The 14,878-nt window shown below is 32.0% G+C and overlaps 1 protein-coding gene across 1 annotated transcript; it reads right to left on the bottom strand.

Moving 5' to 3' along the window:
- Positions 1 to 400: 400 nt before the first annotated feature.
- On the bottom strand, positions 401 to 4,382 carry AME3 (Protein kinase superfamily protein). Its single transcript, XM_016325623.3, has 12 exons — positions 3,949 to 4,382; positions 3,722 to 3,839; positions 3,305 to 3,331; positions 3,059 to 3,212; positions 2,914 to 2,962; positions 2,424 to 2,538; positions 2,165 to 2,256; positions 1,919 to 2,066; positions 1,378 to 1,442; positions 1,193 to 1,290; positions 933 to 1,038; positions 401 to 692 (listed from the first exon to the last, which is right to left on the bottom strand). The coding sequence occupies exons 1-12, from the start codon at positions 4,048 to 4,050 to the stop codon at positions 555 to 557; spliced, it is 1,212 nt and encodes a 403-aa protein (XP_016181109.1). The 5' UTR covers positions 4,051 to 4,382; the 3' UTR covers positions 401 to 554.
- Between the last annotated feature and the right edge of the window lie 10,496 nt (positions 4,383 to 14,878).

Raw genomic sequence — 14,878 nt, 5'->3', positions numbered from 1 at the left:
CACTTTTTACTGAGGATGAAACCTGTATTTTTGTCGATAATAAAATTGAAGTAATTTTTGTCAGTGCTAGAATATTTTGAGCAAGTTTTTGTTGGTTAACCATATTATTATTAAATGTTAAAAGTATATGATGATAAATAAGTGGTGATTAAAATTAAATAATGAAACGTTACTTCCAATTTTTAATAGACCATTCACTCCTTTAGAGATCTTTCAATGAATACCAAAGCCTAAAGGCCATGGAAGCACAGGACTCGGCATAATCCATTCTATTTTATTTTTCTATTATTTTCATTTTACCTTCTCTATATTCCAATGCAAACGGATTAGATTATTAAAACACAAAAGGTTGAATCCTTGGAATTATCAAAACTTGGGAAAACAAAACAGGAGCAAGGAATTATTAGGAAACATATTTTTTGGTGGTGATTGAAAACAACAAAATTGAATGATTGATCGATACATGCAAAACTAAGTTGTAGCTGACCAGCATACAATCTTCAAGATGATATTCATAATTCCAAAGCATAGTACATGTCAAGTTGGGATTCTTCTTAAGTTGGATTTCTAAAGAAGGGATGATCAAGGGCTTGTCGAGCTGTTAGGCGTTCATTCGGATCATAAGTCAATAAGCCATGTAACAAATCAGTTAAAGATGATCTTGAAGAATCCACACAGCTTGATACAATATCCTGTAAAGCATATTTATTTGTCATTACAGGTAATGAGGTAATGTTCTTTTTCTTTCTTTTTTTTAATAGGGTATAATTGGCAATGGGATAATAAGGTGAAGTTTTTCATGGATGAGCTGTGTGTTGATGAGTCATCCATGATAATTTTCACCTTGTTTTTTAAACCATGAACCAATAATGGGTTGAAGATTTAAGCCAAGCAGTCACATATACTGGTTTGGGTAAGGAAACAAAACAAACCTCAAGAAGATCGAGCTTCTTAACAGCACGGATGCTTTCCCTTGAAACAGCTCCTTCAGGCCAATTTAGTCTTGCTCCACGCCTGAAATATTTCTCTGCTCCTCGGCTGCGCGAGGACCAAATGGGCAAAAGGATATGTCAGTAAATGATATTATGCTTATGCATTCATAACTTCGGAAACTGTTGCTCTGGATGTATCTCAGGCCTATTAGTATATTTGGGAGGGAAGACTTAAGAGCACAATCAAATTCACTACTTACGTAGATCGTCGGACCATGTGTTCGGGTATAGGTCCCAGCACTCTCTCCATCATTGCCAGGTGTTCCAAGTTTTCATGAGTTTGAAACAATGCTTCACCCTGAAAGAAGTTTCAGGTTTAGAACACTAAGGCCAACTTTTCCATATTCAAGGCCTGTCCAACACACTTGATAGTTATAAGACTCACCGTTAATAGTTCGATGAGAATACAACCAACACTCCACAAATCACAAGGGTAGGACCACCCTATACCTGCAATTATTGTTACAGATGCAGGTGAGAATATGTCAACAGGAACAGCCATGATTTATTCTGGCTCAAGAACTACTGTACTAGTATTGATAATTACATATAGAGAAAAGGCTCAGTCAAAAAATAAAATAATTATTAAGTCTCCCAAATCATAACATCCAGGCAAGACATACTTGACACCGTTTCATTATTGCCTAAATTCAAATACATCAACATAGGAAAGCTACTAAAGTGATCAATCCCATATTAAAAATTAATGGTCGAATAAAAATAAATATGTTAATTGCACAATGCTAAAGTAAAAATAAACCATAAGTAGAACTGGAAGAATTAAGCACAGATGCCCTAACGTAAGCTGTTGTTAACGTTTTCAATGTACTACTCATCATTCATAATTCTTTCCCCAAGGACTGCCTGTCAACCGACCAATAAACAACCAAAACACATTTTCACCAGCTCAACCCATATTTAGTTACCTAGAATGATCTCAGGGGCTCTGTAATGCCTTGTAGAAACAATGGAGTTATGAATCTGATGATCAAAAGCAGTACTACCAAAATCAATCAGCTTAATGGCACTAGACTTGGGCAAGCATCTGAATTGCATTTCACCTGAGGTAATCCTCTGTACCAATTCAACCATTTTCCTTAAATATGTCATAATTGAGTCTATACCCAAATCCAAAAGAGGTTATTATGTTAGCACTATAAAATGCCAAATACCTTACGGGTAGGGAGCTTTACATATTCAGAAGAAATAAGAAGTATATTTTCTGGCTTCAGGTCAGTGTGGATTAGATGTAGTTCATGCATATCTGAATAGGATAGATCACACAAAACAAGAGTAAGCAAACACAACCAAGATACACTGTCACCCCGGACAAAGAAAGTAGGCCAAGGGAGAAAGAGTTGGTTGATAGAATAGTCCACAGAATAATTAAGACATGAGAAATAAACTGAAGGCCAAGAATAATCCACAGACATGCTACAGATTCCAAAAGCTGTCGTCCAAATTCCCGAACAAGGTCCACAGGGAATGGGCAGTATTTATTTCTCTTTAGAAAATCAAATAAGCTTGGTCCAAGCTTCTCAAAGACCTGATAACACCATTAAAATGCATTGAAAGGAGTTTTTCTGCTTAGTTCTCAGATCTACTAATAAAGCCCACATGGACATATTTAAAACAATCCACCATGTAGCTGAACTTAACAACTCAATTCACTTATGTCCTGAATAGAAAGAAGCATAACAGAACAACATAAAGACATGCATATACCACCGGGAAAAAATCATCATTACTCAGAATCGAATCAGCCACCTATTAACATTAAACACTGCGAAGACTCCCCCAAACATAGGGTTAAAAAGGAAAAAAAGGCATCTCCAGATCAATATCTAAATTACTCTAGACAAATTTCTTGTATATATGAACAAACATATTCTGTCTAGAGACACATCATAAGTATACTTACAATGCATATGTGATTTCGGTAATCAAACCAATTCCGGATCTGCACACAGCTGCAGAAGAGAAATGTTCTTTAATGTAAATATTACTGTTGCTTAAATTTGGAAGTACCAAATCCGGAAGCCATTTAACATTGTTAGGGTCTTTACCGTGAGATTCCTATTTCACCCTTAGACAGACGTTGAAGCACATCAATTTCAAGCATTGCTGCTTCGCGGTATTTCCGAATGCTCCTAATTACCTTGACAGCAACGTATTCTCTGGCTTGGCGATCCCAACATTCCAAAACTCGACCAAATGTGCCTACAGCACTAGCAATATGCTGAATGACACAAGCACAGTGACAAAAAAATTAAAATCTTGTATTCAGAATCAGAGGACACTTGACCGCTAACCTTCACCCATCTTGCTGAGGATTTTATCTGTCAAAATCAACAAGACCTTAATATGAGGAAATTTTTACCCAAAACAAGGGTTTAAAAAAAAATGATAGAATAGCATAAATGAAAACCCTATCTGAAACTACACGAACCTAACTTAAAATTATAAAATAATAGTTTAACAAAAGAAGTTCATGGTATCTAAAACTAAGAAACTAACAACCGAAGGAGACTCAAGTTTTCAACATATTTACAGTGACTTTTTAAAAAGACACGAACTTTAAAAGCAAACAGAAGTATAGAATACCAATAAATTGTTCAGTTTTTCCAATTGTAAGCATGCATAAAAAGAATCTCAATTGTTCATTTTTTTTCCAAACCAATCGATACAAAATAAAGAAATATATAAATTGCAATTAAGGTGCCAATTACATCTAGGAGTGAGATTTTCGCCAAGATTGAAGACATAATGGCCTTCACGATCGTCGTCCCTTCTTGGAGGCGAGGCGTGCCTCTTTTCGATTCCTTCATCAACCACACCCGTTTCAGCCTGCAAGGAAAGCCAAGAACAATCTCAATTTCCATATCCATATCATGCAATTGAAAACCAAAAACCCTAAAATCTCCAATTTCCAATTAATCGAGAAAATTGAAGGAACCTGCTGGGATGGTGGTGGTGGTGGAGGCACGTCCCACGCGAGACGAGGGCGTTTGCGGGTTCGTTCCCTTTCCATCACGCGATTAGTTTCCACAGCTACCATAAATATAAATACGAATACCCAGATATCATAGATACCCTAAAAAGTTGCAGCTGCAGTAGCGAAGGGGAAATTTTGTTCACTGAGAAAAAGAAGCAAAATTTATGTTAGGGATTGGAACTCTGAAATCAGTGAGAGAGCAATCAAGCGCAGAAATTTGTTGAAGGATTATGTTCCCGCAGATGAGATGAAAATAATGAAGTTGAAGAGACATTCATTAGGGTTCTTCTTTTCTTTTCCTTTTTCTTTTTCTTTTTCCTTTTTTGTTTTATTTTTTAATTTGTGTTCGGTATAACTGCGTATTTTGTGCACTACTCTGTAATTGGGGGTGGCGCGCTGCTAAGCTAAACGACTGCGCTTTTATACTGTATTTTTTGTATTTTAGAAAATTTACTTTAAACTCTTATTTACTTTTGAGTTCAGTTTTGATTTGATAAAGACATGATTATCTAATCATATATAATAATACATTATTGGTTATTTATTTAAAAATTTTTTATACTTATGGTATATGAAAATAAAATTTTACTTTTTACTAATTATTTTTTTATTTATATTTCACATAGTTTTAGAATTTAATTTTAATATATTAATTATATAAAAAAATTTATACGATTATTTAATCAAATTAATGTATTTATATAATTTTTAAATAAAAAATATAAAAATTAGTTACCAATAAAATACCTTTGATTGTTTATATAAAACTTATTCATATGGTCCACAATTAAATTCCTAATTTTATACTAATAATGAATGACTTAGGTTTACATTTATGTTGCATTTTAGTTTTATCTTGTATATTTTTATTTAAAAATATTATTTATATATTAAAATTAGTGTAATTAAATTTTATATATTTAGGTATAAATATATATATTTTATTTAATTTATTTTCAATATATATTTTGTATTCTAATAAATATTTTATACTAATAATTAATTTTAATAACTGATTTTAATATACATTTAATATGATTTTTTTTTATTTTAGAATTTAGTTATTTTGTTCTCTAAAGTCTAAAGACATATTTTGAGGGGATAAAAATAAAAATTTTTTAATTTTTTTTATGTATTCAATATATTGAAAATATAAAAACTTTTATTTTTCAATAAATTTTAATAAATTATTTTTTATAATGTTTTTAAAATTTATCCTATCTAAAATCTTTTATTTTATATACTTTCCGTCTCTTGCAAGTGAGGGACCATTTCTTTCAATAAAAATATTTTTGGTAATATTAGGAAAAGATGTAAACCCCGCTAAAATCGGTAAATAATTAGTCAATAATTTGAATTTTAATTAAGAAAGCTAAAAATGCAAAACTAATATCAAAATAGGATAGAGCTCATCGAAACGAGAATTTTGATATCAATTTTGAAAATTTGGCCCAAAATCGGACCAAAAAGAGCCGAATCGATTGAACCGGGGCCCAAACCAGGCCCATGGATCCAACCGGACCTAAACATTTAAACTAAACAGCAGCTCCTTCTTCCCCATTTGCATGCAACGATACAAACAGATTTGGGAAAGGGAGGAGAAGCTCTCAAACCCTCACCATCTTTGATCCACCGTAGGGTGATTTTATTCCACGAAGGGGTCGCCAGATAATATTATTGTTGTCCAAGAAGTCCTTCATTTTATGAAAAAGACTAAATCTAAGAAGGATACTTTTACTTTTAAAATTGATCTTGAGAAGGCATATGATAGAGTTAATTGAAACTTTTTGGAATAAACTTTAGGCATGTTTGGATTCCCTCCATCTATTGTTTCTTTGATTATGCGCTGTGTTCGATTTTCTTATCTGGCTCTGATGTGGAATAACAACTGCTTAAAAGGTTTCCAACCAAAAAGGAAGTTTGATGCAAGGTGATCCAATGTCTCCCTATCTTTTGTGCTTTGTATGGAGCGACTGAGTTACCTAATTACACAGAGGGTAGATTCTGACAATTAGAGTCCAATAGCTATTTCTAAAGGAGGGATTGTCATCTCTCATCTTCTATTTGTAAATGATCTTATTTTATTTTGTGAGGCTAAGAAGTCTCGGTTTGTGCATATTTTAGACTTTTGCAATATTTTGTAAGGCGTCAGGTAGAAAGGTTAACTTTAATAAATCTCGAGCCATATGTTCTCTTAATGTTTTCAGGCAACGGAATAATCTCTTTACAAGTATTTCATTTATACGATTTGCTAACTCATTGGAAAAATATCTTGGGGTGCCTCTTGTAACGATCTAACTTCTAATATGTCATGATCATCATACCATAAGCTAAGCTTTAACTTACTTTTCCTAACTTTAACTAGTATTTATTATATGAGTGTGATTCGTTATTAAAACGCAATTATTTTTGCGAGATAAATTTTATTTTTTTGAAAACGTTAATTGATTTGTTATTACAAGGATATAGAAATGGTTAACATCATAAACATAAACATAAACATAAATATTCACATATCATCATACACTAGTATAGCATTTACAGATCCTGATACGTGGTCAGGAGGGCATTTTCGTCATCTTAGAGCTAAGGAGCGGAATGGTAATCTTGTCATATTCAAGGATCTGAATACTAGAAGAATTGTGTCATGCCAGTCTTGGACATCAAGAAGACCGAAAGTCCGTCTCAAAAACAGTGGTGCTGAAAGGACAATAATTCATAAGGCCCATTAGGCTAAGGCAGGACACAAGAAGCCCAATAAATCTTTTCAAATTCAATGGGAGGCATAATTTTATTAATTTTTGAATTTTTAGTAATTTATTTTTTATTTGTTTTGCTGTTAGAGTTTGTTGGAAGATTTGAATTACTTCTGATTTGCTTAGTAGTATTTTTAGGGATTTTAAATTTAAATCAAATCTGATCTAAGCTAATAAGATCAAATCTGATTTAAATTAGCTATCATATCTTTAGAATTTTAAAATTCAAATCAAATTTGATTTAAATTAGTTATCTTATCTTTGGGAGATTTAAATTAAGTTATCTTATTTTATCTTTTAGTTAGTTTGTTAGGGGTCTATTTAAACACCTTTGGTGAGACAATTTAGATAACCTTGATGAATAAAATTTCCTTAGTGCTTTATGCACATTTTTTGTGTGACTAAGTGAGGTGAGCGATTTGCTTCGCTTGTTGCATGGAGAAGATTGAATGATTCAATTTTCATCCCGTTGATCTAGGTTGTCAAGGACAAGTTCTTTGAAGGTCTAGTAGGGAATCCCTTCCGGTGATCTAGGTTGCTAAGAACAGGTATCTTAGAGGTCTAGTAGCAAAAACCTTTATCTATCTTTTATGTTTCCACTGTATCTCTTTATGCTAATAAATTCCTCTTCTTGGTGCCATTCTTTTCTTGTCCCCCTTCCATTAGGATTTTAATACTTTGAATGTATTAAACTCCAATTTTTTCTTATCATCTGGTATCAGTGTAGATAAATTTTTAGTCTCTTTATTTTTTCTCTTCAATTTATGCAAATTTACTTTAGAGTTAAAAAAAAGAAAAAAATTTCTTATTTATTTTGGTTTTGCAATTATTCTATCTTTAAGCCAGTGTCTGCAAAAAAAAAAAAGTAGCAAAAAAATTAAATTACGAAGAAAATTATGAAGAACCAGTTTGTGCCATCATCATACCACAATGAATTTTTTGGAAGATTTTGTAAGTTGCAACAAGGTTCACAATCAGTGATGGAGTACCACAAGGAGTTTTTATATTTGATGGACAAGGCTAATATTAAAAGGAGTCCTGATGTTCTTATGGAACAATTTTTGTTTGGATTACGTGAAGAACTTGCAGATAAAATCCAACGTTACCATTACGCAACCATTGAGGATTTGGTCAAATTGGCCATTGACAGGGAGCAGGTGCAAAAAATGATAGATCGCCATACGAAGAGGATTTCTTCTACGCCTATCTTTCATTCTTCTTCAAAGCCAGAGATGAAAGAATTTGTTGAGTATGCTGTAGAAGGTGATGTGTCCTTGAAAGACTCAAAAGTGCAGACTTTCTTAACTGGATTCTTGGGTTGTGAGGAATTTAAAAATCCAGAGAGAAAGAGAGAAAAGAAACAGAGAAAGAAAATCAGTGTTTGAGTGAAAAGGATCAATGTTTAATTGAAAGTGAGAGTTTTGAGATAAACTATGAGAATAGTGAGTGAGAGGAGTCAATGAGTGACAAAAAAACTGAGAGCAATAAACATACTTGTGAGAGAGATCTAGAAAGTTCTAACTTAGACAAGAGTGCATTAGTATCATTGAATTTCACGGAATCCTTAGTTTCTTATACATCTAACCATGAAATTCCAAGTGTTTTTATATCAACTTTCACAGGCTTTATAGATTCACTGATCAATTATGGAAGTATTAATATGGATGAAAAAAAAGAAAGACAAATTGCATACTTTGGACAAGATGGTGAAAGTATTGTTAGAAAGATTGAACTTGCACACATGAAGGACATAGCCACAATTCAGTGGGTAGAGAAGAGTCATCAAACCATGAAATTTAAACCCGGAGATTGGATTTGGATTCCTTGGAGGGATGAAGAGCATCTCATTCAAGATTCGATGACGAATCTTTTTGAAGAGGGAGAGGATAATACGTGGTCAGGAGGGCATTTTCGTCATCTTAGAGCTAAAAGGCAGAATGGTGATCTTGTCATATTCAAGTATCTGAATACTAGAAGAATTGTGCCATGCCAGTCTTAGACATCAAGAAGACCGATAGTCCATCTCAAAAACAGTGGTGCTGAAAGGACAACAATTCATAAGGCCCATTGGGTTAAGGCAGGACAACAAGAAGCCCAATAAAGCTTTTCAAATTCAATGGGAGGCATAATTTTATTAATTTTCGAATTTTTAGTAATTTAATTTTTATTTGTTTTGCTATTAGAGTTTGTTGGAAGATTTGAATTACTTCTGATTTGCTTAGTAGTATTTTTAGGGATTTTAAATTTAAATAAAATCTGATATAATCTAATAAGGTCAAATCTGATTTAAATTAGTTATCATATCTTTAGGATTTTAAAATTTAAATCAAATCTGATCTAATCCAATAAGATCAAATCTGATTTAAATTAGTTATCTTATCTTATCTTTTAGTTAGTTTGTTAGGGCCTATTTAAACACCTTTGGTAAGACAATTTAGATAACTTTGATGAATAAAATTTTCTTAGTGCTTTATGCACGTTTTTTGTGTGACTAAGTGAGGTGAGTGATTTGCTTCGCTTGTTGCATGGAGAAGATTGAGTGATTCAATTTTCATCCCTCTGATCTAGGTTGTCAAGGACAAGTTCTTTGAAGGTCTAGTAGGGAATCCCTTCCAGTGATCTAGGTTGCTAAGAACAGATATCTTAGAGGTCTAGTAGGAAAAATCTTTATCTATCTTTTATGTTTCCGCTGTGTCCCTTTGTGCTAATAAATTCCTCTTCTTGATGCCATTCTTTTCTCGCCCCCTTCTATTAGGATTTTAATACTTTGAATGTATTAAATCCCAATTTTTTTTATCAGATCCTGTCAGTATACACCTAATAAGATAATATATATGACCTCTCAGGTCCTGACCTATTCACGAAGTTTCTAAACTAACACCTGAACAAGTTTAAACTCTATACTCATCTAAACCCTTTAGACTACAAAAAACGAGAGAATAATACTCTAAGTCTTCAAGACTTGGGTCAAGTTGAACTCATCAAAAAATAAAATATCAATATAATAAAATATTAATATTATCAAATATTATTATCTGAAATATTCTTATATTTGAAATATTATTATTTATTTTTCTGCATATTCGAAATTGGTTCGTCAAATGGAGTCTATTCGTGTAATCTGGATTTTTACAACCTTCCTAATGTTTGAAACTCGAGAAGTCCGTTATCGAAAATCTGGTTGTTACACCTCTCACACATGCTAATTGCTAGAGTTATCAAAGCGGATTTCAATAATATGATGAACAAAATTTGGAATGGACTTTCTTCTTGAAAAGGGAGATTCCTCAATAGAGCTAGTAAGGTTCGGCTAGCCAAATTTATTTTATCTTCTATTCCTATTTACAAAATATAAGTTAGTCTTTCTTTAAATTTGGTGTGTTCGAATATTGATGCGACCATCAAAATATTAATCGTAGTGCTACTAGTCAGAGACTACATTTAATTTTTTAGAGGACCTTAACTATTCCTAAGAAATATTGAAGCTTTGCAATTAGGGACTCTTACTTGGTGAATCACTGGTTGTTGTTGAAAAACTAGTTTGATAATTAACAAATAACTATGATAAATTATGAGTTCAGCTCATACTTCACAAGTACATTAAAAATAAAAATATTTTTAAAGCTACTATTAATAGTTTTCGTCTCACATTTGGAAGGCAATTGCTCATGTTGCAGCTATTTTTAGTGATAATTTTACATGAGAAGTTGACTCATTTAATAAATTTCTATGCTTTGATAATTGGATGCAATCAGATCTCATGGATGGTAAAATGAAATTTTTAAAAATTGTTGAATCAAATATGAGAATCAATTATGTATATGAGAATGATTATTGGTATTTGAAAAGAATTTATTCTTTTATTCTTGATAAAGTAAAGGATGATACTTTAAATTATTCTCCTTTTTGTGCTAAGAACGGTGATTCAAATTGGATGTGGACAAGCTCTCTTTCTATTTATATTCAGCTAAATCTAGATGAGTGATTACTAAAAGAGAAAGTTAATTAGATGAAAACATTAATTAGTCTTGGCTCTGAAAAATTTACATACCAAAAAAAGTATGGCTTTTGGTATGTCTTTGTCTCCATACTTCTTTATTGACTCAGCAGTTGTGCCTTCGACAAAATCTCTCTGTTTCTAATATTTGTACTAGATGTAACTATTTTTTTAGAGAGAATTATGCATTGCCTTTGAGACTGTGATGCGGTGAAGCAAGTCTGGGATTATATGGGGTTCTCGAATGTCAACTTTTTCATTAAGATCTACTCAATTGGTTCAAGCAACATCTTAAAAATGGCATCGACTCTATCTTTACGGCAACGGTGTGGGCTGTTTGGCAAGACAGAAATGGTAGTATTTTTTATGGTTCCTTTAGCTCCTATGACAATACTTCATAGAGCTCGAATGTAGAGTGCTATGTTTAGTGCTGAAATGATTCTAGAAGTCCACTCATTGTTTAGCATGGAACCCTTTAATTGGAGAGTCCCTAAACCTGGTGCAATTAAACTTAATTGCGATAGTAGTGTAAAAGTGTTGATTGGGAATGCTGATTTTGGGTGGTGTTTGCACAATAATTATGGCAACTGGTGATGGGAGGAGCAGGTCGAATTGATTATGCCAATGTCATCAAAGTAGAGCTTTAGAGTATATGGAGACATTTACATCATGCTGCTAAATCTAGAGTCAAACTCGTGCTGTGTGAGTTTGACTGTCCCAAAACGTATGACCAGGTATGATGTTTGGATGGAGATTAGCTAATCGGCATCGTAAAATAAAAATTGTTAAAAGGATCTTTCACTTAAAAATGAGAGCATATTGAGAAATGAAGTTTGAACTCATATCAAGAGATTCTAATAAAGTTACATATTAGCTCACTAAAAGAGAGGCTTGTAATATTGATGACAAAGTAGTTTAGTTACAACTTCGAACTGCATTACTACCTCTGTTAATGCAAGACCTTGGATAGTTTCTTCTTTATTGTTGTCTCCATGTTTCAGTTCTTTTTCTTTTTTTTTATTGCTGTTCACCAAATATATATATATATATATATATATATATATATATATATACACTTTTTCCATCTTACTCTAGTTTTACCTATCCTATCATGTTTACTCTATAATTTTATCTATTGATATTATTAACCATTTTCAAGAAAACTTTTTCCTCTATAAAGCGTTGATGTACTAACTATATCCACACATTTTTTTACTAATCATCACATCTCTCTACATATAGATAATATGACAATATTTTGCAACAAATACCTTTTCAAGAATAATACTTCGTTTCTTGATATTTTCTTAGTACAAGTTATAAATACATAGAGAGTAATGGATCAAAGACTAGTATTTAGAAAAACAAAGCATGGGACAATGATTTTTTATATGATCTTCAACCAACTCATTATGCATCCACACTAAATTTGTTATGATTGCAATTAAGAATGTATATGCCATAATGAAAATAAACACTAAGTTTATTATAAATGCGAGGCTATTTACTAAAAGAATTTTTCAATACATGCAACATTTTCACTTCTCTCTTCTCTCTCTCTATGCTAGGGTTTGAGCTTTTTCTCTCTCCTCATATTTGTTGCCGTCTTGGAGGGAGGCTGCCGCCTCTAACCTTGCAAGGTTGGTGGCCTCCCTCTTCCCTCTTCTCTCTTTTTTACTTTATTAGTTAATAGTTAAATTCGTCTTTGAAATATCATGCATTTTTTATTTTGGTTCTCAAATGATTTTTTTTAGTCATATTAGTTCTTGAAAGATATAACGTAAATTAAAGTAGTCCTTCCGTCTGTTAAATAATGACGTGTCACGTTAAGTGCCACATGGCATGATGGCGTGGTAGAATAATGTCAGGTGTCACAAGATGATTGGTTGACGTGTCAGGTCAGTGACACCTAACATGTCACGTATCATTTGATATTATTAAATTTAAGGGTAAAGTATATTTTTTGTCCCTGAAGTTTACTAAAAGTTTTAAAAATACCCCTAAGTTTTAATTTGTTTCAATTTTATCCTTAATGTTTTCGATTTGCATCAATTTTATCCTTATCTTCAAATTTTTTGGTCAAACTATGGTCAACATTAATTTTTTCCAATAATACCCCCAAACCCTATTCTCTTTCATCATCATCAAGAACAACAACTACCCAACACTCCCGCCGCCATTTGCGCCCCAATTCTGGCCACCGCAAGAGATGTATATCAAATCCTCATTCTCTCTTCCATGGAGAAGACTCCATTACAAGACCCATCATTCTACCACTGATCTCTGACCATGGCTCCAACCAACAAGAACTATAAAGCACTTGAAATCGAATCCATTAACATTTAAGAAGAAGAAGAAGCAAAATAAAAAATGGGCAACAGCAACATCAACAACAACAAAACACAACAGCTCCATGTAACAACAGATCAAAACTCCATAACAAACAAGAGGTACATGTCCTTTCTGATTCTCAATTACTTTCTCCTTTTTGTGGGTACCGTATCTTCAAACATGCTCTCAAAGATTTTAACAAAAAGATTTTACCTTTATCGATCTTTGTCAACAACCTTCTCTTCTCATGGGAGGTTTTGTATCTTTCAGTTTGCAAGTGTTGAAGGTAAGATCCCATGGAAGTTGTTGGAGTCAAGCCAGAGTTGCTCGAACTTTTTTAGAGCTCCGATAGTGACTGAAATCCCACCGAAAAAGCCATTATAGGACAAGTTGATGAGCTGGCGTTGAGATTTGGAGAAGTTCATTGGAATGTCGCCGGAAAATGTCGCTGGAGAGGAGGTTGTGAGCGAGGTTGAGTAGCTGGAGGTTGGCGAGGTTGAGTCCCTAGAGGTTGGTGAGGTTGAGGAGCAGCGGAAAAAGGTGGCTGGAGAGGGAGTTGTTCTGGAGGTAGACTACACGACGGAGGAGACCGTCGGAGAGGGAGTGAGGGATGGGGCTATTCCTTAGTGAGTTTGGGGATAATGATGAAAGAGAATAGGGTTTGGGGGGTGTTATTGGAAAAAATTAATGTTGACCATAGTTTGACCAAAAAATTTGAAGATAAGGATAAAATTGACCTAATCAAAAACATTAAGGATAAAATTGAAACAAATTAAAACTTAGGGATATTTTTAAAACTTTTAGTAAACTTTAGGGACAAAAAATATACTTTATCCTAAATTTAATTATAATTAAATTAGTCCCTAAAAGTGCACACAAATCATTTTCATCTCTAAAATTTAAAAAATTGATCAAATTAATCCTTATAAAAATTTCTTATTTTTTCTTGATATATTAAATTTTTAATAATTCTTAATCGTACTCATTTTAATATTTTTTACACCTTAATAAACAAAATTTTTTTCAAATAAAATAATAAAAATAATCAAATTGTTACAAAGTTATTTTTTTAAAATAACCACTATATTATTTAGTGAGAATCAAAATATTAAATTTTTTAATATATAATCAATAATAATTTAATAAACTCATTTAAATAAAAAATTTCATTAAAAAAATTACAATTTAAAAATATAAAATTTTAAAATACAAATGACAAAATAATCTTATAATAATTTAATTATTTTTATTATTTTATGTACAGCAAATTTTGTTTATTAAAATCTAAAAAATAGTATAAAAAGATTTAAATTTAATATTATAAAAAAATAAGAAAAATTTATATAAGGACTAATTTAATCAATTTTTAAAATTTTACGAATAAAAAATAATTTATGGATATACTTTTAGGAATTATTTTAATTATAAATAAATTTATTATATGTCAAATGATACGTGACATACCACGTGTCATTAATTTGATAGGTTAACCAATCATCTTATAACATGTGGTATTAACTTATCACGTCATTATGTCACATGACATATCATCATCGTACTAACAAAATGATTAATTTAATTTACATTTTATCTTTTAAAAATTAACATGACTAAAAAAATTATTCAAAGATAAATTTAAATAATAAATGATCTTTTAAAAACGAATTTAATTATTAACCCCTTTTTTCTCGTTTTTCTTTCACCTTTCTTTTAGTGTCTCTGATTTTCTTCAAACCCTCCTTTTCCTTTCTCTCAACTCATCAACTCACTGTTCTTCCATTTTATATCCCTTACTTTTTTTTTTTTA

The sequence above is a fragment of the Arachis ipaensis genome, chromosome B10 (genome assembly GCF_059453495.1).
Source record: "Arachis ipaensis isolate K30076 ecotype BB chromosome B10, ASM5945349v1, whole genome shotgun sequence".
Lineage (NCBI taxonomy): Eukaryota > Viridiplantae > Streptophyta > Magnoliopsida > Fabales > Fabaceae > Arachis > Arachis ipaensis.
Note: the sequence above shows the minus strand (reverse complement) of the source record. Positions and strands in the feature narration are given on the sequence as shown.

Coding starts and splice junctions, on each gene's coding strand:
- AME3 (XM_016325623.3), bottom strand. CDS start 4,050: ATGGTAGCTGTGGAAACTAATCGCGTGATGGAAAGGGAACGAACCCGC. Junction 2,963..3,058: donor GGTGAAATAGGAATCTCACG/GTAAAGACCCTA, acceptor TCTCTTCTGCAG/CTGTGTGCAGATCCGGAATT. Junction 1,291..1,377: donor TTCTCATCGAACTATTAACG/GTGAGTCTTATA, acceptor AACTTCTTTCAG/GGTGAAGCATTGTTTCAAAC.